At 47.5% G+C, this 27,395-nt stretch overlaps 1 protein-coding gene across 1 annotated transcript in view; it reads left to right on the plus strand.

Annotated features, from left to right (window-relative positions):
• Window positions 1–27,395, plus strand: part of LOC308061783 (fibrillin-2-like) — a 146,834-nt gene that overhangs the window by 18,882 nt on the left and 100,557 nt on the right. The window contains exons 2-3 of the mRNA XM_080382221.1: window positions 14,225–18,114; window positions 20,661–20,963. Coding sequence (XP_080238347.1) covers window positions 20,794–20,963 — 170 coding nt within the window. The 5' untranslated portion in view covers window positions 14,225–18,114; window positions 20,661–20,793. The remainder of the gene's footprint in view (window positions 1–14,224; window positions 18,115–20,660; window positions 20,964–27,395) is intronic.

Genomic DNA, 27,395 nt, shown 5'->3' on the forward strand with positions numbered 1-27,395 from the left:
TTTGAAGTGGAAACAATGCTGCTGTGATGGAGGAGGTTGGCAAACACAGAATGGCCAGACACATGGGAGGAGGAGGAACAACAACAGCCCAGACCCACGACTTTGTACCCAAAGTGCCATCCTGAACTTCAGCGTGCTGAGCTCCTTTCCCCCCAAAATACCAGTCCATACATTTATTTCGTCTAGAGATCACATCCTGAGAAAGCAAATGACCTGAAAAGAGACTGCCCGGGCTCCCTGACAGAGGCAGCTATAAGGGGTGTCTTTTCTTCTCCAGACATCACCCTGAGCCTTGTGATCAAGGTTCACTGGGAGAAGCCAGGCAGGACTGTGTCTAGCTGCCTTCCAGGGGCTCTGGCACGTGGCTGACCCAGCTCACTGAACCTGCCTCTGCACTTTCCCTTTCCCAGCACGGTCTGCAGGTATCTGGGTGTCACCTCAGAGGAACCTGGTCCTAGCCCATGCCTCCGGTAAACTCTGGGACACCCGCAGAAGAGGAAGGTGTCGGGTGCAGTGTTGGGCAAGAGAGCAGAACCCCTCTCACACCTGGAGACACCAAATCCCCCGTGCTGAAGCTCAGGCAAGTTGAGTCCGGCCCCCACATCTGGTCTTGCCTTGTGTCAGTTTGCCCTTCCAAACTTCACCCCTATAGCTACAGAGGCTGTTAATGAAGCTACATGTGTCTGTATAAGGAGAAAAGTTTATCTTTTCCCTGTTACTTTTCCCCATTCTCACTCAAGTTTTATCAAACGCTAGTTCATTGAGGCTCACAGAGATTTATGAGCTATATGGGCCTTTATGCTACACACGTCCACCTTCTTTTGTCTCCGACGGGCAGACAAGCCTCTTCCCTGCACGCTCAAGGCTGTCAGGAAATTGCTTGTGAGCACAAAGAAAGCATGAAGGACTTTGAAGCATCCAACTGTAGGGGCTGAAATTGTTTAAGAAGGAAGATGAGATAAAATATTTCAGAGCATATGGGGCTTCTTGACCACTCCATTGTTGTCCGCCCCTGGCTGTCAGACCCTGAGCAATCCCAGAAGGAGTTAATAGACACCTGGGCAGGAGCCAAGAGCTCTTGCTGGAAGCTTATCTTCCCCACCAAAATATCTGATGTCTGCAGCTATGGACATGGTATTGTCCTCATAAAACACAACAATAACAACAATACAAGTGCTGCTATTCACAGCTCAGTAACAAGCCATTAAAAAAAAAAAAGTCACTGGAAATGTAAGAGTATTTATTAAAATGGAACCATGTGTTTCACATAGTCCTGTCTTCATAAGCTTGTGCACATCACATTGATGTTTATGTTCTCCTCTGGTGTGTGAGGTTTTTTTTTCCATGCCTGTTAGTGATTAACTGGAGGGAGCCTGAATGAACTCATGTCTCCGGTGAGTAGGACCAGGAAACCCGGCACACACTGGGTGATATGCAGCTGCAGGAAAGACACAAACTTCCTGTGGAATGGCCTCGCTTGTGTCCCTACAGAAACAGCCAAGGAAACACAAGAGACTGGACTGAAAGGGAATGGGGAAAGAGAAGATTCCGGGGTGAAAAAAAAGCAGAAAATTGTCCTCTGGCTCATCGCAGAAAGTGTGAATTCAAGCTCTGGATTGAGAATCTTCCCTGGACATGTCCCCTAAGGCTCATGTGAATCTGGAGCAATCCTGTCCAGGATGGGCTCGTCCAGGTAAAGCATAGAGATGGCTTGGACTGCTGGCTATGTATACTTATGGCTTAAGCACATCACTCTCACCTTCTGCTGGGACCCACAGGAACATCAGCAGTTCTCCGGGGTCTCCACCACCCATTAGGTGACCAGAGGAGGGCAACAAAGCTGGTGACAGAGCTGGAAGGGATGTCCTGTGAGGAGTGGCTGAGCACGCTGGGTTGGTCTCATTTGGAGAAAAGGAGGCTGAGGGCAACCTCTGTAGCTTCTCAAGGAAGGGACGTGGAGAGGGAGGTGCTGAGCTCTTCTCCCTGTGATCCAGGGACACCTGGGAATGGCTCAAAGCTGCGCCAGGGAGGTTCAGACAATTGTTGAGGCCAGGTGTGATGGACCATGTAGGTGGTAGCTTTGGAAGTATCTCAGACCTCTGCTGAAAGGCACACACATGGGACATTGTTTCTTAAATGAGGAGGCTGAAAAGCCAGCGGAGCTCACTGTAAACTCTTCAGTAGCACAAGCAAGGAATAGCCAGTTCTGGTCTTTAACAGCGGTCTTCAATCCGTCTGAAGCCACTGGGGCATGAGCACAAGATGTGGCCACCAGCATTTGTGAGGAACTTGCTGGTATTCTGCCTGTTAGCTCCCTGCTCAGTGCCACTGTAGGGGGATGCTCAGGAGCCCTGGGAGGCTCCACTGCCTGTGCGGCACGCTTACTGAGCACAGCTGTGCTATCGCAGGTGCAGCACAGGCTTTGGTGAGGGCTCTTGGTCTTTTATTAAAGATACAGATGTACCAAGAAAGTTTGGAGGACAGATTTGGACAGGAATGCCCAGGGAAACAGGTTGAGGGGAGGAAACCCAGGGGAAATGGGTATTCAGATATTTTTAGTTGAAATTGTCAATGCCATAGTTGTTGGTTTTATGTGGATGAACAGCCTGGGGAAGGACCAGGAAGTCATCACACACATAGTGAGCAGGTGTGATGACATTTACGTGGTGATATAGCTTCACAGAGCCAGAGGCCAGAAGGGACATTAGATCATCTAGAGTGACCTCATATAGATCAGAGATTACTGAATTTCACCCATTTATCCTGGTACTGAGCCTAGTCACTCAATCTGACTAACGCGTTTCCTCCTGCAAGAGATCCAGACTTGCTCAGAGGCATCAAGGACCAGGGAATCCATGGCTTCCTTGGCAGCTTGTTGCAAGGGCAAATCACCGTTGCTATTAAAAATGCTTTCTTTATTTCTAATTTGTAATCATCTGGCTTTGGCATCCAGCTGATTATGGGGTTTTCCCCCAGTGGTAAAGATCTCTTTTCTATCCTGCATTCCCCCCTTCCCCCAGTGATATTCATGCATGGCAATCAGTTTATCCCTCAGACTTCCTTTTGTTTTGATAAATCCTGTAGATCAGCCTTGCCAGCCCTGTGACCAGGAACTTTCTTCAGACCTTTGATGAGTTTTGTAGCTGTTTTACAGCCAGTGCAGCTCAGCTCACTCCCTTTGATGGCCCTGTCCTTATCCTCGTTGAAAACTTGTCCGGTTTGGGGTCTGCAAATGTTCCTAGCAGTACTTCTGCATTTTTTTCTGTGCCTCTGCTGAAGGCATGAAAGGTCACAGAGCCATCGCTATTATTGCATGCTCATGATCCTATCGACAACTGTCTTAACTCTCAACCTGTTGAGTAGGCACCCTACTGATGTCGTTCATGCTGTACCTGCTCTGCTGGCCTGTTACATCCGCACTGTCCTTGAACCAAACTTTTGTATGAAACCTTACTAGTCCAGCAGATTTCAACTGTATTGATATTAGCTGAACTTCTACCCTTTAACTTGTCATTCAATTACTCCCAGGGATTTTTATTATAGACAGTATAGGGAGCAACACAGGCCATATGGTTAAGCCTGTGTTATTCAGGAAGTCAAATCTGATTGTCATTCTGTTCCTTCAGGCTTTTAATTCCCCGTTTCGGTGAAAGTCTTGAACAGGTACCAAAAATAAAGACTCATGGGAGTGGTGTCAGCGCACACCAGCACCTTTCCTGGCAGAGTTCCTGCTCCCTCCACCAGCTGCCCCAGCCCTCTGAGGCCGAGGTCCACCACCTGCGCCGTGTCAGACGTCAGCCATGGGCTGCCTTTTTCAAATAAGTCATGTAGGTGTTGGCACTGAGGAAAATTTGCTTCTGCTGTTAGTTCACAGCTGGCACCAGGCAGAGTGAGCTGAGAAGAAAGAGGGTGTTTTGCACCTCCCAGGGAAGGCAAAGAAGTAAGAGCTAAACTATTAGCTCGAATCTATATATGTTAAAAGGAAACAGATTTGCTGCTGGCTCTTGGCTTACTCTCTCATTACACTGAACTGGAAAAGAGACCCTGCAGGCGACGGACTAAAGACATTCAGGTTACTATGGCCAAACAATGACATCAGCTGATAGACTAACTCATAACAGAGGGTGATGGTGACTCGCACACGACCCTGACAAGCAGAGTCTGTTAATGAGCCAAAAGAAGAAAAAGGAAAATCTATTTCCCCAGACCTTGAAATATTAATAATATTTGCAAGAGGACAAAATAATGATGCAACTCCCAAGAGACACAGAAAGATCTTCTGCCAGACAGGCCAAGACACAAAGACGTCTGCTCTGTGTGTTTCTTACAAGGATGCTGAAGGCTGCACTGATCTCATGATTTAAGAGAGAAATCCTGCATCCTCGTGCTGCTAGCCATTTGTAAATGGCCACTGCAACTGAGTGAATGGGCGGCACAAATTTCTTCTCATCACTTTTGGTCCTTCTGTGTTTTTCAGTAATTAATTTCAAATGTATCCTGGAGATTTTGGATTCTTCTTAGACAACAGGGGCAGACCAGTAACCAAACAGACCCTTGCGTGGGGCTGGCCATTGCTCTGTGATAGTACAAGCTGATAAACTGCTAGTGCCCAGGTCTGGAGGAAGCCAGTGAAGAGTCTTCCTGCTAGTTACCGTGCACTGCTCAGGGGATGAGTGAGATCGTGGTCCAGTTTAGATGTCACTGCTTTTTCCTGGGGCAGGAAGAGAGTTTGAGGATCTGGACGTGATCTATGGTGTGGTAGTTGTTTTCAGGGCAGGAGAACAGTCCTTGTTACACTAATTTGAATGGAGCTGCTTCCCCCCTCTTTTAGTGTAACATGATTTATGGACGGCAGAATTGGGCTTTGCTCAGGCGTTTCAAGTGTTGCACTTTACTGCAGGGAGAGTACAGGGCTGACGGTGCTGCTCGGGATGGTTTGTTGTCTGTGGCACTGGACTGCAGTTATGCGATGGTAAGAGTGTTCCAGCACATGCTGTACTGTTCCAGCTCCAGTGTTGCCTGTGTGGTCTGGCAATGTTCACAATACAGATGCAGTTTTGTGCAGCACCTTCTGTGGAGGCAAATCCTGGGACAAGAAGTGAAGAAAAGAATGCCCAGGCAGTAGAAACCTGGGATAAGTTTCCATTTACCAACTGATTCTGCACATGCAAATAAATCAAAAGCTGTGGACCTCCTTTGAACAGAACAAACCAACCGCTGTATTGCAGGCAACAAGAATTAAAGAGAATCCATCCAGGACAGTGCAGCCATATGAAGTGATGCATGCTGCCTCAGTCAGTGATGGGCGATCGGGCTGGTATATCATAGAGTCATGGAATGCTGTGGGTCAGAAGGGACCTTTAAAGGCCACCTACTCCAGCCCCCTGCCATGAGCAAGGACATCTTCAACTAGGTCATGTTGCTCTGAGCCCCGTTCAACCTGGCCTTGGATGTTTCCAGGGATGGGGCATCCACCACCTCTCTGGCCAACCTGTGCCTGTGCTTCAGCACCCTTATGGTAAAAAAAAAATTTCCTGGTATCTAGTTTGAATCTCCCCTCTTTCAGTTTAAAACCATTACGCCTTGTTCTGTTGCTACAGGTGCTACTAGATACGGGAGCCCAATAATCACTCCAGCACAGGGCTCCACCTGAGCAAGCATACCGTGCTTCTCAGCAGGGCTTTGTCCAGCAACCGTTCCAACAGGCTCTTTGGATGCAGCCACACAGTTTTTGCAAATAGAGTACTCGGCACAAGTCATGCCACACCACTTAGCCTTGGGGCCAAAGAGTAGTCCCTAGTCTACTTAGTTGCTAATACAGACATAGCCTCTGAGAACTTATGGTTTCCAGCTGCAAGAAAAAACTGACATAAATTTCACCTGGAAAGTTGTGGACTAGTCCTTCTCCTCATAAAGTGAAATGCACTGCAGCTACATTCAGTCACTGCAATGCCATGCAAAATTCTGCCACTGGCCGCCTGCTCTCCTACGTTTCCTCACTAGATGTTTAAACCTGCTCCTGTCGGGAGGAGGGTAACCCAGCCATACTTCCACTTTGATGTGTCTCTTGGTTTTCTAATTATCTAGGAAGGTTGTGGAAGGGCCCGCCTCTTCTATTTTGTAGCTGTAAGCTGCTGAGATGCTGTGATAGTTCTGCTGGTGAAAACAAAAGGCTACCGAGGAAAACCAGAGATGGTCCCATTCCATCTGTGCATTGTTAGGTGAAGTTTTTGGATTAAATACTTGATAGTTCAGGATGAGTCTTTCCTTGTGCTTTTTCAACGAACGGGCTCACACATTTAGCACTTGTCTGCAGAGCTTTTCACTGCCCCATGCCATGTGTAAAAATACTTACTTGACCTTAAAATACACCCAGCTCTGAAGCAGAAGACGGCAGTTGTTTGACAGCGTAGGTCATTGCCTTAGTTTTAGAAGCAGATGCAGAAAGAAGTGCTTGGGGAAAAAAGCAGGTGCTCATAGTGATGCTGGGTTGTGGTTAGGCCACCCTTAGTAGGGTTGGTCACCGTTACTTATGCTGCTGAAAACCGACTGCTTGTTGGGTGCAGGGGGATGACTCTTAACATGTTTTGACAGTCTTGATGGTATGTGGGAGCATGGTGGCCATATGTGCAGTGGACATTTACAATTGTATTGTAATTGTATTGCGCTTGTCACAGTCAGGGAGCTGAAATCTCTGGTATAAATGATTTGTTCAGAGATGGGAAGATTTGAATGAAAACTCACAGAATTTCCCATCTTTTTGTGTTAGAACTGGGCAGGACTGATGACAAGCTGAGAGAGAACATAGGAGGGATTCCTTCATGTGTGAGCATGCACTGTGTAAAACCTGCACATCCGCGCCTCTCCCGAGGGATTCATCCGGTGTTCATCCCTGAGCACACATACAGCTCCCCAAAATGCCTTCTTTAAAACTCTCTGCTTTGAGTAGACCTTGTACAGAGTTTGAGATGGCATCCGGTGAAAGAAAATTATTAAAAGGCATCCTGCCTTTGCTTGCTAGTGAGTAGAGGTCCCAGGAAAGAGTGGGTGTTACGGGGTGGGATCTATCTGAGGAAGAACAATGCTGATTTGATACAGTGTTCTGGAGAACTGCAACAATTAATAAACATAAACATACCGTGCTTCCTATTTACTTTTAAAGCCCTTTATAGACCTTGGCTTGCTAGTCAGCTGAAAGCTCTAGTGCTCGGTCAGAGTGTCAGGACACCTTCTTTTCAGTGACATTTCCAGAATTTACTGGGTTGCGATGGGTTGAAGATGCCTGCCCTTGAAACACCCATTGTCAGCCTGAAGGAGGGTAGTGGGAACATCCCCCATGGCTCATCAGTCACATTGCACGGTTCATACTCTGCCTCTGCTTTTGGGAGTCCCGAGGAATATCTCCTTTGAACGGTGCTGTACCCAACACAGGCAGGTTTTGAAGAGCTAAACTGCAGCTCAGTGGTCTCAACCACCCTGAATTGTTTTGTCTGGTAAGAAAGGAAAACAAAATACAACATGGTGCATTGGCAGAGAACAGGAGAGATGACCTCACAGGTCTTTTCCATCTCAAAAAAAAAAAAAATCATACACAGAACGGCTTTTATTCTCCAAATATATAGCTGATTAACCCAGCTGCTTTCACCTTTATGTAATGGGATGCTCGTTATTTGCCTCTCTGCGATCCATGAGGAGGTGAGTTCAGTCTGAAAGTGGGATCGGACAATGTGTGAGGAGGCACCTTGTTTGGAAAATACTCATTAGGCACACAAACTGATGGTGCATGGGAAGCCAGTGGGGAGAGGAGTACCTGGCTCAGGACATGCACAGGGCACTTTCTGAATCTGTGGTTATCTCCACTCATGCTCAGTACTGAGATGTCTGGGAGCCACCCTCCAGCAGGTGCCTTCAGGACTACGGGCTGGTCAGAACTTCCCCATACCACAAAGGTCCCGAAGTATTTAAAATCCTGCCTCTCCCACATGGGCATGTCATGACAGGGATGTCAGAATAGCCTCCACTCTGTAGCACAGGTCACCAAAACACAGTGGTGGACTAGACCCGAGCCCAGCTCACAGAGCAGTTTTGTCCAGACCCCAAGAGCCCTGACAGGACAAATAGTTTGGTCTTCTCACTCGATCCATTCCCAAAACTGCCAGCGGCTCTTCAGCATTTGGTCACCAGTTGACCACCCAGGCTACCCGTCCTGCTTAAAAACCCAGCAGCTTTTTCACATGGAGGGTCCAGTATGTCTTGTCCTTCTGTGACATCCCCATGTTTGCATTCCTGCTTGAATTAATGAGATACAAACCCAGCTCATCCGCGTCTGAGAGCAAGGACTCTTGCACGCAAGAAACAAGGTTTTCTCCAACATTTTTGCTTACTTTTCTCATTTTTACTTTATCACTGAGCCCTGTGCAGCTGAGGGCTATGGGAAGATGTCAGGTATCCTCTCTCATGTCCTAGAATATTGTTCTTGGCCATTATGTGGTTCTTCATCCCACACTTTTAGCCAGGTTTTGCTGTGTGATCTTTCAGGCCCTTCAGTACTTCAGAGCCCACCCACACCAGGGAGTTGTGAAAAATGGAACATTCATTTTGATTCACTGCACATCCCTTTTTGATTAATTCTTTATTGATCCTTAGGTCAACCTGAAATTTGCCCTGTGACCTAAAATGAAATAACGCATTTGGTTTTGCATGGTATTTTACCAACCCTAAACAAGACAGGCAACATTTGAGATGGAGCTGTCATTTTAATCTTAAACCCATAGGCTTGTGTAGGTTGGAAGGCGCCTCCAGAGATGTCTAGTCAAGCACCTGCCCAAGCAAGTCTGGTTTGAGCACCTTGTCAGTCCATGTTGAGTGGGAATTATCTCCATGAATGGAGATTCCATCATCTGCCTGGGCTTGGCCCACAGTGTTTGACCAATATTTGTACAAAGCTTTATATCTCAGCAGAATTTCCCTTGCTCCAACTTGTGTCCATTGCATCTTGGCCTTTCATTGGGCACCTCTGAGAAAATCTGTCTCTGTCCTCTCTGCACCCTCTGGTTAGGTTGCTGTGGGAAGTAACAAGATCCTCCTCGCTTTCCCTTCTCCTCACTGAACAAACTCATTTCCCACAGCCTCTTCTCGTACATCATGTACCCCAACACCCTGACCATCTCAGTGGCCTGTGCTGGACATACACCAGTACAGCAGGGTCTTCCTTATACTGGGGAGCCAGAAATGGGAGCCAGTGTCCAGATGTGGTCTCACAAGTGATAAATAGGGGCAAATAATCACTGCCCAAGACCTGCTGGCTGCACTCGTGCTGATACAGCCCAGGATGCAGTTGGTCTTTCGAAGATGATGGAAAGCAGCCTCACAATGACTTTGGCCAGCATCATCAGCACCTTCAGATGCATCCCATCTGGTCCCCTGCATATTTTTGTTTTTTGGGGAAAAAGAAAAGGTCTAAGAAATATCAAAACTTGAAGTTCTCACTTTCCAAAATATATACATCCTTCTTTGTTTTAATGTAAAGAATTTGCAGATGATTCCAGAACTTCAAACAACATTTCTTCTAGAAAATTTGCTTTCCACAGGAAAATTCTACCCATCACTATTTCAGATTTGTTTGTAGACTTTATGAAGTTGTGCTTATTGTAATTTTAACTCACCTGTCCTTTGTTGCATGATGTAAAATGACCAGTAACCACTTTTCAATGGAAAAAAGGGAGCTCATGCCCCCTGCTCCCCTCCTGAGCCTCTCCAGCCCCTGTGGGTTCCTTCCTTTGCTCCGTCTCCTTGCGCCAACTGACTGCTGTGGGCTTGGATTGTGCACATTGCTCATGAGCATGAACAAGTTTTTTACTCACTTGTTTGCACTAAAAGAAAAAAGGACGTTCTCTCCCCTGAGGAATGGCTCCAACCTGTGCCTTGCTCATGGCTGGGCTTGGAAGTGTGTGGATGTGTTTGAAAGGCAGGCGCAGAGCTCTGCCTGATCTTTGTCTTCAAGATAAGCCAGTGAGCTGGATTTCACCACCCTGATACTTCTACAAAGCGAGTGGTAGGAAGGAATATTACAGCTTTCCCTAAAATTATCCCCTTGTTTTCACTTGAAATTAGTTCACATGGAATTTGCAGACTTTGAACCTTCCAGCGGGGAAGTACGCTCATGTGGTGACTTGTGGATTGCTGATGTCCTAAAGAAAATTCCAGCTTCTCTATCTGAAAATTGTTTTTAGGCTTTGCCTTGGCAGATCCAAGCAGTAAGTGGCTGGAAATCCTGCATACGGCATTGAGCAGAAGTTCCTGGGATCTGGGGAGTTGGTCCAGTGTTCTCCATCTGTTCCAGCACCGTTGCCAAGTTAAACTTCTGTCCTACAGATTGCACAAAGGGGAGAAAAGAGCTACAAATGAAAAAAAGGTTTGAGAACGGGGGACTTTGAATTCAACCAAGGGAAAAGAGACTAGCGTGGGCCTCTCTGGGGCTCGAGCAGACAGCTGTGGTGGGGAGACTTCACATCTGCCTGGAGATGACCACTGCGTGGCTCTGAGGCTCCCCACCCCCACGAGCAAGGGCTGGATGCAGACTCTAGCCCACCTGAGGGCAACAAGAAAGGTGTTTGTGTCCCTGATTTGAATTTCACAGGAAATGGAGGGATCGCCTTACTCCTGGCAGGAGAAAGAGGCAATTTTCATTCTAAATAAGGCAGCTCCCATGTCAGAAGTTCCACAGTGAAATCCCACTGCACTCACTGCGTGGCTTTTTATGAATAAAATCTTAATAAATGTCCAGTGCTTGATTTTTTGCAGCAGACTTGCCTGGCTTTGAACTACACTTGCCTGGGCTCAGCACGGCTGCTGCTGCCTGCCAAGCTAAAGAGAAAAAAAGTTACTTTCCTTAGGTTTAAAGAAAAGTGTGTTTTTTTAAACATCTTGGCTGTTGAGTTGTGTGTTATACATCATGCCTCGGCCCCATCCCTTCTCTCCCAATCCAGAGCGCACACTGAAACAATTTCCCTGTGGTTTCCCTCCTTGGTGGAGTCGAATTCCTAGAAAACAAAAGGAATGTTGCAACTGTGGTCACAAGCTCTAAGACTGCAAATCTCACAGACGGGAGCCATGGCTCGAGCAGGACACTGATAGCAGCTTAGCGTGAGTGGGTGCCGTGGGCTCGATCCTTGCCCTTGGCTCCAGGGAAGCAGACAGGTCTGTCTGGTTCTGTACACATCTCAGTTCCCACGGGAATGTAATGCTTCACACGTGTGTGCAAAATGAGGGAATATTTCTACAGCCCTGGGAAAGGCAGAAAGCAGTGAGGATCTGATTGTCTCTGCTGGCCCCTTGCCCCCGTCCCTGAGGTCGACTCAGATCTTCCCGTGACTTCCAGAGGCAAACCCATTAGGATCTGAATCTGACCCAGTCCTGTCTAAACAGTCAGGGGTGTCTCATAAATTCATAGATCCAAACCATTCCGTGAATTGATGAAAGGCCCCTGACTGACCGAAGTCTTGGGGTGGGTACCGATTCATCCACGTTAATCCCTGCTGAACTCGGGCAAAGCCGACGGAGCCAGGAATGCGTCTCGCTGGTGCTGGGGCAGCGGCTCACAGCCCAGCTGAACCCAGCTTTCCTCCATCTGCCCCAGGAGGCTGCTCCAGGGGCGCTGGGTGCAGGGGGTGGACTGCTAAGGAGACCTTCTTCGCACCAAAGAGGTAACGCCACTCTTAGCAGTGTCGGCACGGCCACTGTGCCTCCAGGTGACACATGCTTCTGCTGCAGCAAGCCAGGAAAGCCCTGGGAAGGAAGGAGCCAGCAAGCGCATCTGCCTGTTGGTGAATTTTAAAGGGCATCTAGACAATGTGCAGGAGCAGACAGTGCGGTTTTCCAGGAGGCAAAGCCACCCCTGCATCCCACCACCCCTACATCCCACCGTCAGCCGATGGGCTCTCAGGTCCTTTCTGGGGCATGGGCTCTCACTGACCTCAGAGCTGGCTGCCCCCTGCCAGCCCCCCTCCCCTCCCAGATCACAGGGTGATTAATGAGGGAGAAAATGTCTGGGGGTGGTAGTAGGTTCTCTGCTGTGGAGATTAGAGTCACATTTTCGTGACAAAGACAAGGTACTGGAATGTCGTTTAACCCTTCGCTGCACAGGCTGCCCTGCTTTGGCACTGGCCCTGGGCAGCAGTGCACAGCACAGCTGGTCCAGCTGTTTTAAACCGTAGACAGGGATCACCCGGGCTCATCCCTTCCGTCCTCTGGCTGTGTGAGTAGGATGTTCAGGTCATGAATCCTAGTGTCTTGGTGTCCTCACGGGGCCTTTTTTGAATGCACATTTTAGGCAAACAAATATTACTGGACTCAGCAAAAGGCGGGACAGCAAAATGATCTGGGCTGCACTATTTAGAATGGCAGGTAAGATGGTAAACCAGTCCGATTTGATGTTAAAAATCTGTTGATCACGCTGGACTGCGTGCTAAGCTGGAAAGCAAGTGGAACAGTTAATGTTGTTGAACAATTTCCCTGAGGAAACCTTTGTCTGAATTTGTTCGTGACTGTCTTTAAATGCTTCATGTGGTGCTGATAGCTTCCACTTTTGATCTCAAATACGTTCTGAAATTTGATGAGAAGTTTCTGGAAATTCCCTGCATCTGTTTTTGACTCCGGTTCACTGCAGAAGCATGTTTCAAAGGCAGACGGCGTCATGCCCCCAGTTGGGAGCGCGGAAGCCGAAGCAGGGAGGGATGTCATGATCACCCCTCAGCAGACCTGGAGAAAGATGGAACTTGTCTCTTGGGCTCTGTCTTCATCTGACAAAACCCACTTACATCGTAGAGCACCTGGGAACAGCATCGATGTGTTCAACTTACCAGTGCCTGCAGGTGCCAAGAGGCCGGGGCCAGGCTCTTCTCGGTGGTACCCAGTGGCAGGACAAGGGGCAACGGGCACAAAGTGCAGCACAAGAAGTTCCACCTGAATATGAGGAAGAACCTCTTTACCCTGAGGGTGATGGAGCGCCGGGACAGGCTGCCGGGAGAGGCTGTGGCGTCTCCTTCTCTGGGGACATTCACAACCCGCCTGGACGCGGCTCTGTGCAGCCTGCGCTGGGGGACCCTGCTGGAGCAGGGGTCGGGCTGGGTGGGCTCCGCCGGTCCCTTCCCACCCCGACTGTGCTGTGATTCTGTGAAAACCATATTGGCTCATTTATAGGGACAGGGCTCTGCCCACACTCTGCATCTCTGGAGCAGCTGGAGGAGGAAGGGATGCTCTGCAGGTTGCGCTGGGCCCAAGGGACATCCACCCATCTTTTGGGAGGAGTCCAGGGCTCACAGCTCCACCCAGGACAGAGCATTTCTGGCTCCCTACCAAGGAGGTTTGGAGCCCATGGTCACCTTTGCAGAGGCACGGCTCTCTGGCTTCTTAGGCTCTTTTTCCTGGCCTTCTCCATCACCATCATCCCAGTAGCTGGTCCTAGTGATCCCAGCTCTGCCTGCTGGTAGCGTCCCATGCCCTGGAACCACAAAGCTCTTGGGTAGTACAGGTTTATCAGCCATGACTGCCTCACTTTAGCTGCCTCAGACCATTTTACACCATTCCCTTTAAATAAACCCTCTTAATTTCTTAGGTCCAAAGTTAAAGGGAGCAGCTGTGGGCTTGCCGGGACACAGCCTTGCAGGGAGCTTGGAGCAGCAGTGTAAATCCCACATTCCCTGACCTCAGCTCTCAGCGAGAAGCTGAACACAAGAGCCTGATCTTGATTTATTTTTTCTTGTTAAATGACATCACAATTAAGAACTGTTGCTGTCCTGACAGCAATTGTGTCATCTTGCAAGAAGCAACATGTACTAATTTTAGCAAATGCATTTTTCAGATTACACTGAATGAAGTCAGAAATGGAAAAGTTAAAGCCACTTTAACTCAGCTTTGCTATGTTTTTGACAGTCACTGATTTGACCGAAGACATCATCTCCTACACTTTTATACAGAAATGTAGGCAAGAGGTGTAATAATGTGTAACATCAGAACTGACTTGCCAGATTCCCATCTCTCATTATACTTATGTTCATAAGATCCTGATATGTACTGCCCAGAGAAAGAGCCATGAGGCAACCAAGCATTAAAAAGAAAATATTGACGTTAACAGCTTTCTAAGTAACTTTAAACATCCTCTCCTGTGCATTTTCATGATTATAATGGGATTAATTAATGTGGACCTCATGCTTTCTTTCTATAGGATTGGTACATGCAGCACACATGCTACCTGGAGCTCAGCAAAATGAAGAGGTGAGATCTTTTTTTCTACCCTGTCAGATAGCTGTATGCATTATTTATCACCCACAGTTCAGTCTAGGTGCACAAGAGATGTGGCAAAAATTCCTGGTCCGATACCATGAAAAACTTGTAAATCTCTACCGAGTTTGTCAAATAATTTTGACAGATAATTTGCAAATCTTTCATTTCACTAATCGTAAAATTATATGCTGTACTTTTGCCTTTCAAGACATCATTTTAGGAGCTTGAATAAATATAATAACATAACATTAATTAAAAATCCGTCCAAAACCAAAAGTGCATTTTTCAATGTCAAATTATATGTTCATGTCAAGCTAAAATGTTCATCAAATCACCACCAAATGTCTCTTCCTTTCCCTTCTTTTATTTTTCAGTTTGTCCAGTGCAGCAAAAAAGTCACTTGTACAGCTCTGTTTGAAGCACATAATTAATAATAATAATTAATTACAAGCATTTTTCCACTGTGCTTCACATATTAAAACTGAAACACTTCAAAAGTACTTTATCTTCGTGACAGCCCTGTGAACTAAGGCACAGCGTTATCCTGTTTTACAGGCAGGGAGCTTAAACACAGTGTAGTTGGCATGAGAGAATATTTGCTAATTTTGAGGGGCTGGAGATGGATTTTTTTTTTCTTATGATATCAATTTTACAGCAGTTCATGCACTTCCAAAAAGGTTTGGGCCCTCAGTCTTATTTAGGTATAACTTGGAAGCCACAATGACCAAGCTAAGAAAATTTCTCAGACTTAATTATGTTTGTCAGTTAGGCAGCCTTAATTAAAACAGTGGTTACTGTTCCTGTCCTACAGCAAACTTAGCTCCAGATAAATCTGCTGTATGATTGATACTCTTGTGCCTTTAGTCCTGCAAACAGGGACTCTCCATTTGCCTCTTAACTGCAGAAGAGCAGCTGCTTTTTATTTAGGGTAATTTTACGTGGGCTGGTTGGGAGTGTATTTAGCCATGCTGCTGCTCCTCACACTTCAGAGCTTTTCCTCTGTAGAGTTTTGTGGACTGTGAAGCAATCCAGCTGAGAAACATCAGCTGTTCCAGCACTTCTTGGCTCCCAGGGGCTGCTGTGCACCCCAGTATTGCCTGAAAGAAAGATGACCTTCCTCTAGCTCCCTCTCCCATCCCCAACCTGAGGTCTGCAATGAAGTTATGCTGGATGCAAACAGCAGAGGTAGGTTGTACACTTTAGGTTACCTGTAGCCTTCTCCATGCTGCCTGGGACCAGGTAGATCCAGGAATGCTTGGGGTGAAGATGTTACTGTGCACAAAAGCAATACCAAAGTACCCAGCCGCCCCGGGGGAAAATGGACAGGGAACCAGACAAATAAATACCTGTGTCTGTGTCTCCCTGTGGCCAGCAACAAGCGTTTGACGGCAGGGAAATAAAGAACTGGTTGGAGGCTTGAATAAGACTCTGAAGGAGATCTTGCTGGGATGCCTGAATCCTGGGGCTTGCTATGCCCTAATCACATGCAGCTGTGCTGAAAAGCCCTGCTCTAGAAAATCAGGGAGGGAGCTAAAAACATCATGTTCATAGAGGTTTGCATATGCTGGAGGGATGAAAATGCTGCTTAACCCTCCAAAGTGGAATGCAGAAAAAGGAAAGAGTGTATTTCCCTCGTGTGCCAGTTGTTTGTGGGGCTGTATCCCACAAACAGAGAGGGGAGGGCAAATGTGTCCAGGAAATGCTAATTAAATGTGTTCTCTGAGATCGCTTACACGTGAATTAACAGAGGAAGTGGACTGAGCAGGATCATGCCAGAGGTGACGCACGGGACAGCATCTGTTCTAAGCACAAAGAACCATCTCCACTAGCGCAGATACCCTAGGCTGCAGACCCAAATAAAGTCTTAACTGGTATTACAAATGCTTTCCAACAGTAAAGATCTGTGGTTGATTTAACACCTGGAAAAGAAACAAGAAAAATTTTCCATTTATGTGATACCACCTGCTTTGGATGCTTGAAAGTGTGTGTGGGGGTTTTGGTGTTTTTTTGTGTTTTTTTTAAGTACATGGTGGTCAGAAGTTGCAGACGGATTTCTGGGCAGTTCTGCAAACATAACAAAGACCCTGTGTGCATTTGTAGGTGTCGGGACACCTTTAACTATCCAGTGCCCTTATAAGCAACGCGATGATTGCCATGTAGAGGTTAGCGAGGATTAAACTAGGCTGGATGGGAAAGCTGATCTCCTGCCTCACCAGTTGTCACCAGCTGCGAGGGGGGACGATGCAGTTCCTTGTGCTTTTGTTGCTGTTCTGCCCTATACAACGTCCCCGTTCCGCCGTTCTCCACCAGGTAAAGTCCATGTTTGTTTGAACTGAAATGGGTATCGCAGGGTCAGGCCCAGGAAATAGTTTTTGTATCTTGTTGAGCTCTGTAGAGCGCTGCAGACGTGCTGACAGAGCCGCATTCCTCGTAATGCTCAGTTATTGGCTGCCTGGGAAAGCCAGCTCTGCCTTTTCCCCGTCGGCCTCCCCAAGTTTGCTGGTAATTAGGCTGAGCATCATTCTGACTTCTATAAAGCTAGTAGGGGGTTGATTAGGAAGAGCCAAAAGAACAAAGGCAGCAGCGAGGACATTTCAAAGAGAGGCAGGAGGAGAAGGGATGACAGTCTCCCTGTCAGCTTGGGGCTTGCCCTGGAATTTCTGCGCCTCTGTGAATTGATCCCAGCGCTGCGTTTGAGCCCTCATCTGCTGGGTGTAAAGAGGGAACTGAGCTCCAGGCCAGATGGTGGGATAATGAGGAGGCACCCTCCTACCTCCAGGTGCGTGGGGCACAGCCATTTGGTGCAGAAGCTTCTCTGAACCTCTTCTTTCACCTGCAAAGTGACTTGGTTTGGGCTTTCTGAGGAGGCTGGTGGCACCTGGTCTGCCCGTGCTGGGGGGCTCCCACCTCCTGGTGAAGCTGAGGGTGTGCAGTGGCAGAGAGCAGGGGGAGCCCGGAGCGGGGTGGGGGGGCATGTGCATTTTATTATGTATTATTTAAAGAAAAGCCATCAGTAATGATTCCTGAAACAAGAGGCAGAGGAAGGATTTCTTGCACCGAGAGTGGCATTAGACACGGAGCTGACATTCAAAGCCCTTCCTTAGAGGAAAGACTTAATATTACCAAATACTACTTTATATTTATTTTGAGAAAATGCTTTTAACTTCAAAGATTTTCTCCTCTGGAGCCCAGGTGAAGGTCCTGGGCTGGCTCACCTATCCTTCAGGCCATCTTTTTCCTTAATTGTTTCACATTAGCTGTACTAAGTACAGGAAAATGGTCAGCAAGAAAAGTGCCTTTTACTTAAAATCTTTTTTTTTCTTCCTCCTCTTAACAAAGCATAATTTTTCCAAAAAAGAAATTAAGTCCCAAATTGAAAATGAATTATTTTTCACTAACTCTTTTGATGTGAAGTCGCTGTTACTAATGCCCTCCTGCAGCTCCAGCCTAAATTTGGGACAAGCAGTCACCGCATCCAGCTGAACTGAAAGCATTCCCTAATTAACTGAACCAAACCAGCCCTCGGCTCAGGAGGAACGGTTTAGGTGATAATCATGTCTGCATTCAGACGTCTCTTGCTAAACCCAACCTCTCCCCCAGCCCCTCCTTGAAGTTAAAAACTTTTGGCTGAAGAATGTGGTAGGGTTGTCCTGGCTGCTCCCACTCCTCCTGCACCCCTCTCCGGCGCAGGGCCCTCCCCCTGGCCGCTTCGGATGAGGCTGTACCTTTTCTTCTCTCCTTCAAGAGTGAGGGTTTTATTCCCTTCTTTTCTGCCCAGATCTCCACTAAACAAAGGAGCTCTGGGCACATCACCAGTTCCAGGACGTAAAGGTATTTAAACAGTTTCAGACTAAATCCAGAGCTGCATAGCTAAGAGCTGATTTCTTTCTCTTTATCTGCCTAATTGTTTCTCTGCCTAATTGTATTTTACTGTGTCTTGCACAATTTTTTATTGAATTACTTAATTTGCACACTCAAAGGCATGGTTTATCTTTCCTGATTCCCTCCAAACTTGCAAATCAGTTTAAAATTGGACTTAGTGGTTGATTCTCTCTTTGCTTTGTCAGTGTATTTCTTACAAGTGGTGTTTGATGGAATTTCTCAGAGCTGAAAATAATTTTTGAGCCTCCTTTTTTTTTTTTTTTTTTTTTTTTTACCCCTCTCTTTTGGTGGTGTAAATGACTTTTCCATACTCTCTTAGTAAGACTTGTGTGAACGATCTCAGAGTATGTGCCTGTGCATCGATCATTTGTCACGCTTCTAACTTCTCCGTGAGGAAACGGATGCATCTGGACTTTCTTCAGTTTAAATTTCTGCACGAAGGGTGTTAACCCCCCGAAGTGCAAAACTTTTGTGCTTTTTACGACTTCTTTTTCCATCTGTTCTCTGTGTTGGGAGCTGTGGGAGCAGAGGCAGCTCTCCCTTTTGTCTCTGGAGAGAATCCCACCGCAGCCCTCACAGGCAGGCATGTAGCGGAGCAGCAGAGCTCCCAGGGCTGCAGGAAGGGCAGTTTCTTTGTCTCTGCCTCTGCTCCAGCCCTGCCTTTTCCCTTCCCACTCTGTCTTTCTCATTCACTGCATTTGAAATATTGCAGCCTGAAAAACGCATGCCCTGGAGAGATCAGAGATTCCCAGCTGGGACACTGGGAGCAGTGAGGTTTTGGGGTTTTTGAAAAAAATTTTTTTTTTCGGTCAGACACGTTTTCTGTCTTGTCTGATTTTTTTTTTTTTTTTTTTTTTTTTTTGCCTGTTTTGGGGCTGGGCTGGAATGGGAAAGTGCTGCTGTGGGAGAGCAAGGGGGACAGTCAGGGGAGGCTCGGGGGCCCTGTCCCTCCCCGCTCGCAGAAGCGGCAGATTATTTCCACTCTGGGGTGGAGATTCCTCCCTGAAGGAACTAACTTTTGGGGTCTCGAGGTGAGAGATGCTTTCTGACCCTGGCCAGCAGGAGGAAGGATGGGGTCCCCGTTTACTCCAGGCAGAGGTGGGGAGTGGGAGTTGGGGGGGCAGCGGCGGTGGTGGTGGTGGTGAGGAAGGAATGGGAGCAGGAGAAGGGGGTCCGGTCTGTGGAGCACGTTCCCCCACGATCCATTTCACAGAGCCTTTCCACCGGGCTTTCTCGCAGCCTGCCCACTCTCCCAGCCCGAGCCCGCGGGCTCCTGGCACCCATGTTGGCACCCTCAGGCTCAGGCCACCCACGGTGTGCTGGGGTCCTGGCCCCTTGCCCAGGGCCACTTGCCTTTGCCCCTGCAGGGGCTCCAAGCTGCTGCACAGACCACTGCGGGACGGGCTGAGCCCCGGCTGCCCTCCAGGCTCTGCCCCACCGCCTGCCCAGGGACCCCCCCATGCCACCCCGCCCCCAGGAAGGGGCTTTGCTCCTCAGGCTGGGCTCAGGTCCCCGGGGGCTGAGGATGTGCCCTGGCATGCCAGGGTCTGGCCCTAGCCCAGCTGGGGCCACCTCGTCGGCTCAGCTGCTGGCCCCAGCCCCGGAGAGCTGGCCATGCTGTGCTTGCCCCAAGGTGTCCACAGCCGGAGGTGTGAGGGCTGCCCTCACTGCCTCCATTAGCCCTCTGCCCCCCTCCACAGAGGCTGTGGACCCTGCATCATCACCACCATCCTCCTCCTCCCTGTGGCCTCTTGTGCTCAGCTGCCTGTCCCCGCTCGGGAGCTCTCCTGTGTCCCTCCAGCGTGCCCAGCGCTTCGCCTTCTCCTCTGTCCCGTCACCCTCTATGGAACCAGGCTTAGCTTAATGCCCCGTGCTCTAGCCCTGCCTTAGTCTTCCATCTCACTCCATCCCATGATGACCTTTTTGCCCAGCTCAGCACTGGTGCACATGTTCCTCTGACGGGTTTGCCAGCAGCGCACTCCCCACAGCTAACTAGAATCACCAGGTATCTGGGAAGTGGTTTTCCAGCAAATGATCTCCATGCCATGGACTGCCCGCAGTAAAAGGGCGGTAGGACCTGGGAGGATGGTCCAGAAATAGGATCTGATCCGTCTTGAAGTTCTGCTCTTGCTTCATAGCCCTGCATCTCCTGCTGTGCCTCTGAGCCAAGGCGCCGTGCCGAGGTCCATCCATCAGGAGGGCAGGAGAATCGATGCAAGGGCAGAACCGTGCCTGGCAGGGATCTTCCCTTGGGAAAGAAAGGTTTGGCAGCACTGTGGTAGGGAATGACAGCGTGAACAGGTTGGCTGTATGTATGAGGAGCCAATCTCGGTGTGGTGGTATGACCCTGCTGTACTAACTCCAGGTTCTAACTAAGTAACCTGTAACTAAGCCCAGGCAGGGAGGGGCTGCCTGGCATGATTAATAATTTTAAAAATGTGAAAGACTTTAAGAACACTTGTGTGTCTCTCTCTCTTCTCTCTTTTTGCTTCTAGAAAGGGAACAGCAGGACGGCACCTTGGCGCTTAGAGGCTGCTGCCAAAACACATCCTCCACAGAGGCAGCAGGGACCCTCCAGCTGGAAGAAGCTTTCGGGGCAGCTGGGGGGATCGAGGAATACGTGCTGTCATGGGGGTATTATGGCTGGCCAGGTTCATGCTGGGATGTACAGCAGTTATGTACGTGGAACAAGCCCAGGGTCAATATGAAGGGGACTTGCAGACAGACAGATTTGCAGGCTACGAGGAAAGACAGCCAGCAAACAGAGTGAGAAGAAGAGGCCAAGACACTTTACGAGGGTACGTTTAATGTTCTTTTCTATTTGACAAAGCAGAACTTGGTTTGTTATCATACAGAATCGCCTTTCCTTGAGCTTGGGAAGGAGCCCGCTCTGCAGACCTGCGGTAGGGGCAGCTGAGCAGGGGGCTGTGCACCCAGCTCTGCTGCTGTGCTCGGGAGACCACAGCCTGGCAGTGCTCTGCCGGTCTGTGGGAGGGGTGCGGGGCATTCAGCTGGGGTGATGGCTGTGGCTTTCCACTGTCAGTACTGGGGATGCTGCCAGCACAGGGTCTGACCCTGGGGTTGCCTTGGGTTTGCTGCTACCTGTCAGTGCTCAGGGCTGTATTTTATCAGAGGTTATTTGGATATATTATATATATCCGATAGCTGCTTTTACAGGATGGTTGTTGCTAACAGGAAGATGTCACGCGACGTCCCTTGTTGTGCGGCATAGTTGTGGCTTGTGGTCTCACCTATAGAGAGATCGGTGTCAGAGCTGGACCTGTGAGCGTTTTCCACCTGAGGAGGGAGACAGGGCTCAGCTAGAAAATCCTGAAGCTTGTGCTGGAGCTCAGCTGTGTTCGCATGCTCTCAAGATGGTTCCTGGCCCCGGCGTTGATTCTGGGTTATTTTAAGTTTGCCTGGCTGTGGTTCTTGGAAAGTGTTCCTGTGTCAGTGGGCAGAATCAGAGCAGAACGTGATACACGCGCGAAGCCTGGGCTGTGCCAGAGTCCTCCGGCACTTGCTGGGGAATGCTGCTTGAATGGGATGGAGTGCCGTGCTTGCAGCCCAGACAGGCAAATGTGCCGTGTTTGGGCTGGAGCTGGAACACAGAGCCTGGCCGTCGAGTTGGCAGGGGCAGCGCCGTGGGGCTGGCGGCATCTGCTCTTGGAATTCAAATGTGTGCGGTCGCTCCCGCCTGCTGCGGTGGATTCAGAAAAGATGGGCAGCAGCTGGCCTGGGGGCTTGGTCTTCTCAAAAGTAGCTACCAAAAGCAGCCATCAGCTCACTTGCAGGGTTAGGGACAGCCTTTGTCTCCCCCAGTGTGACTTGTAAGTACTTTCACCGTGCTCCTCTCTGTCCATCATTCCTCAGATGAAACATCCCAAATCTTTGACTTGTGGGGATGAAGGCCATTTCTTGAAAAGGATGGGCTGGCATTTTACCAGATCCAGAGACTCCTGTTCAGCCTGGCTGCCCAGGGCTGTGTGTGATTCATTACAGTGCTCGTAATGGGGATGGAAAGGATTGGAAGGAGTTGGTGTGTGCATGGATATTGCTGTCTCATGTAGCCTTGTGAAGAGAAGGGAAGGGCAGAGCAAGGAACTGATGAGTGTTTCCATTCCCCACTGGACCTGGGAGGTCACTGGTGTCTGCTGGTCTTATGGTCCTCAGAGACTTAGATGATCGGTTTCTGCTTTCAAAAAGGATTTACAGCTTAAATCCTTGTGACTTTTGGCGAGCCTGAAGGGTCCAAATCCCAAGTGCATTTTAAAAATGAAGCCCAGATTCCCAAGTTAGAAATCGCTTCTGGAAACCCTTCTGTACTTTAAAGCCTCAGACATGGACCGACATTTAATTAATACCAAATTATTGGTTGTGTAAGTTCTTAGTGGCCACACAGTAAGTTCGGGGCAGGATAAGAATCAGGCCTGAAGTGTCCAGCTCCCAGTATCCTGCAGAGAGCAGAGGACCACATTTCTGCTTTCCTCGTGCCCTCTGGAGCAATTGCTGTAGGAAAAGAGAAAAAACCCACTGGGATAAGTGCAAGGTCTGTTTAAGGAAGCCTGTGCAACGATAATTTAAGACAACTGAAGAATCATTGTTTCATGGCCCTTGGGAGAGCAGCCTTGCTCCAAGGGAGGGAATCATGGTGGGCAACAGGGGAAGCTGGCAAAACTCAGAGTAGCTGGAGCTTCTGCCCCAGGCGCTTCCCATGCTCCATGTCAAATGACCCTGACAGTCTCCTAGGTTTGGTGTCCAAATCTCTCCTTCAGGATTTCCAGCCCTTCAGCAATCTCTCTCTTTTAAAATCTCCCTTTTTACAAGCAGAGAACACCGCTTGAGATGAGAAATCTATTGAAGAGTGATGTTGTAAATAATGTTCTACTGGGCTTAGAAAGCAGCTACAGATGTCACCAGCTACGATGCTGTAGAGGGGCCTGGCAGCTGGTGAAAGCAATCTCCTGCAGAGCCACAGACACGGTAATTTTAGCTGTAGATTCCCCCAACAGCACTAGTCCCTCATCTTTATGCTGTGGCTCAAAACAGTTCTGGAGAGTTGCAGCTGTGGATCCACATCTTCTTCCCTGACCTGGGTTTTGCTGCCTTAAGGTATCGGGATTCTTTGCTGCTGTGAAATGTAATGGAGTTTGATACACTTCTTTGGGAAAATCAGATGGGTCGTAGTTGAAGGTTTGAGAGGTTTGAGTCACTCAGACTAGCCCTGCAGTAGCAAAAGAAATGAATGAACAGTGAGTTTTCTTGGTGCAGTGGTAAAGGAAGGTAGGGTTGTCTTTTTAAACTTGGTGTTATTTTACAATGCAGGCATGCAGGTGGCCTATCTTGACTATTGTCACGATTTGTGGAATAATCTGCAACGCCACACCTCTAAACACACATCTGAACCTCTAAACACCTTTATTTGTGGTATCTATTTTAAAAGTTTATGACACTATTTCAAATATATTTACTTTGGCACTTGCTTTCAAAGACCCACAACTTTCTTTTTCAGAGAGATAGACTAATTTCATCTGAAATTTCCTCAATTTTGAGATTTTCTTTGATTCTGAGGCTTGCATGCAAGGAATTTAAATGGAAATGGAATTAAAATACAGCCAAGCTTCTAGCTGCATCACATGGGCCTGAAGTGGCAGTTTCCCTGGTGTGCCCTGGGCCACCATCCTGAACACTCTGGTTTCTGTAAGCATGTTCAAAATTTTGTGTATCAGTTCAGAATGGAAGGAAGAACAGACAAAAGGATTTTTGAGGATTTGCTGGTTAAGGCTAATGATGAAGCAGCGCAGGGTCCTAACTTACGCTTCCTCTTTTCCTTTGTGAAGACCTTCTGCTCAGGGCTTCTGGGCTGTCCATAGCCCTGTCTTATTTGCCTCTTGAAATAATTTGATTTCCTAACCCAAGTTAGTGTTTTCCTTTCATACACTATGCTTAAGACCTGCTATCCTGCCAGATCTCGAAGCCTTTGACAATGTTAACATGCCATTCACAGATTGCTTTGTTCATGGCAGAAATGTTTTTGCTCCCCAAACGGATTATGACAGACAGATGGATACGTTAAAGGACTCAAAGGACAGTCACGTATCTTGACGAGCTAGATCTGGCTCTTGGTATGTGCCTCCTTTTCTCTTGGGTGGGTGGAACCATGGATTCCCTCCATCCCTAGATTGTGTTATATCACAACTGGGACAAGAAAATAGAATCACACTGGAACTGCAGGGAGAAGTGCGACCCAGATGTCTTTATAGGAGAATTTTTACCAAGTCTGGAAGAATCAAATACCCAAATATATTTGGTGCTTCTTCCTTCATTTTCTCTTAAATGTGTTCTACTCCTACACACAGCACAAATAACTTCCTGTGGGTTTCTCAGGAAAGTCTTGAGTAAGCCCAAGCAGCACAGGATATCTGCTCTCTTTGCAAATTACTTTTTGTGCAGTCTTAGTACTAACAGGAACACACAGAATCGTTTAATATCATAAATCCTGTAGTGAGAAACTGCTCTCCAGTAACGCCAGTGCAGCCAGCACCAGCTCTCCTTGCTGGTGTCTGGAGTGAACTGGCTGTGCACAGGGACAGTTGTAGGTGTCTTGGTAAAAAAGGCTTCAGCAATGCAGCAGGAAAGGTTGTCTTAAGTTTCTGCTGGGAACATATTTATCTGGATCTCTGTTCCCATCCCAGGCTCCTTTAATAAAGGGAAAAGTATGAAATAAATGCAAAGCATGAAGTAAATGCAAAATAAACAAGCCTTTTATTCACCAATACTTTTACAAATAACAATTAATAAAGCAATGTGGAGCAATAAATCACAGCCAAAGCCATGATTTAATCTGTCCTTAAACTCATTAAAGTAGAAACAATTTAAAATGACGGTCTCCTGAAAGGAATAGCACTGACAAATCCATTTATGAGGCAGGATTTGAATGGGATTATTAGTTTAATGAACTATTGAACAGTTTCCAAGAGCAAGAATGTGTTTAACAAAGGGGAAAGAAAAGATGATTAGTCTGCAGCCAGCTGAGCTGTTTGCTGGCAGTATGATTTCCTGTAAGTTCATGGCTGCCTGTTTTTTCAAGTAAGAATAAAGGCTCAGCTATAGCCTGATTTTAAACACAACTAATTATGTCAAGCCCATTAATTATGAAATGGCCATTGCAATTGAGAAGATGGTTGAAGAGAGGATGTTTGGGGAGGCGTTTGTCATACCACTTCCATTGCTTCCATTTATACAAAATGACAGAGAAGCGTCTGAATTAATTGGGAATGGGGAATACGAGGAGTTTCCAAGCTGCTCTTCTGTAGATTTTTTTGACACCTTCTTATTTTCCAGCTTGATGCTGGGGTGTGGAGGGGAAAGGCACGTTGCAACTGCAAAACACCAGCAGAGGAGGAGTTGCTGGGAGGTGGGTGACCTCTCCATCCACCACCCTCACCCAGGGAGGAAGCCACGGGCTGTGGTTCTGGGCCACGTGGCACCAGCCTAAACTGGAGCTGATGTGTGATGTCAGGGGAGCATTGGACATAGCAGAGATGAGCTTCACCAATTTCGCAGTTTACTCCAAGGTGTGTGCAGTGAGCAGGTGATTTCCAGCAGTGTTTTAATCCCACTCAGTCCCTGACGTTGCAGTTCCACAGGCATCTCTGTACAGGAATTATAAGAGGGTTTGTTTGACCAGCAGCATTTGTAATTTTCTTCACCCTCGCTTTAGGTTTTCTGTGAAACGTGTGCCTTTAAAAAGAGCCGATGCCCAAAACACAACCAGCACTGTTGGATGTTTCGTGATCCAGGCCCTGATTCTGCCTCTGCCAAGCTCAAGCATAACGTTTTAGTTGACTTTGAAAGGAGTAAGCTCCAAGTGGGAGTCAGCGAATCTTTTCTGCAGTGTTACCATCTCCGTGCTGCTGTAGATCTGGCGAGAGGTATTGATTTCCTGGGCATGCCAGGGTGAAGACCTTTAAATGCAGAAGTTCAGCTTTTGTTCCTTATAAAAATAAAAAAATAAATTGATTTCTTGACCTTGAATTTGTAGAAAACTTGTTTGGAAATGAAATTCTGTTTAGAGTAAGAACCAAGGTGCTACGAAGAGCTGGTGGAAGCTAAAATGTCCCATTTCTTGACTTAATCCTATAGTTTAGGTAACCAGACTCTCTTGTACTGATTGTGTGGGTTGTTCGTTAAAAAAGTGTCGGTAGCTATGGTGATGTAAATACCCCACAAAATTGCTTTTCTAAGTATGTCACTAACGACAGCAACTGAAACTATGAGCATGCATAGCAAAGAATAACGGGGTTCCAGTATTTACTAAAAATTGTCATCTGAAATGGACTGTGCTGCTTGTGGTTGCCCACATATCATCGCAGTTGGACTAGATGATCGTTGTAGGTCCCTTCCAACTGAAATATTCTCATCTATTCCATGCTAAATTTCTTACAAGCTGGAGAAATGCATGTTTGTGCATGCGCAGGGGCCTCTCCATCTGCAAGGAGGCAGCTGTGGAGCATCTCCACTTAGAAATGATGAGGAGGAACATGGCAGGGAAGAGCATGGTCAAACTGCAGCAAATCTTTCTTGCCTCCCCCCATTCCTTGGGCAGGATGGGGGTCTCCATGCTCCAAAGTAAAGGTGCAACTGGAGCTTCTGTCCCCGTGATCCAGTCACCTCTTCTTGAGCACATTTTGGCTGCTTCCAGGTCCGTGTACTCCACACGCGTAAACCTTCATATTTGTTCATAAACCAGAGATAAAATACTACAAGCAACAGAAGGAGCAAAATTAAGGCAGCAGCTGGAAACTTCTGACTGAAGACTCTTGTTCCTAAATTTTCCTTGTGTCTTGATTTATATTGTGAAATGGTTGATCTTGGACTTCTGGCCTGGGCTGGTTTCTCTTGTTATTGGCAGGAAATGTGAAGGCGAGTATTGGCATGGCAAAAGATTATCTGGCAGAGAAGTTAATAGCTTATATGGGTTTTGTTTGGAAGTTTTAAGAACTGTATTTGAAGTTTTGATTTATTTCAGATATTAAGGGGAAAAAAAGATGGAAGAATTGGTAATGCCGCTTTCCAAATGAAAGCGTTAAGCAGTTCCTGGAAATCTGTTGCATTTTTAGCCTTTTTTCAAAAGAAAGTCTTCTCTACGGTTCCTTGCTGATATATAGGATTTAAATTTAAATCTGCACAAATAAGGGAAGATATTCCCTTCCATCATGTATACAAAA

This window comes from Falco punctatus (assembly GCF_963210335.1).
Source record: "Falco punctatus genome assembly, chromosome: 4".
NCBI classification, from domain to species: Eukaryota; Metazoa; Chordata; class Aves; order Falconiformes; family Falconidae; genus Falco; species Falco punctatus.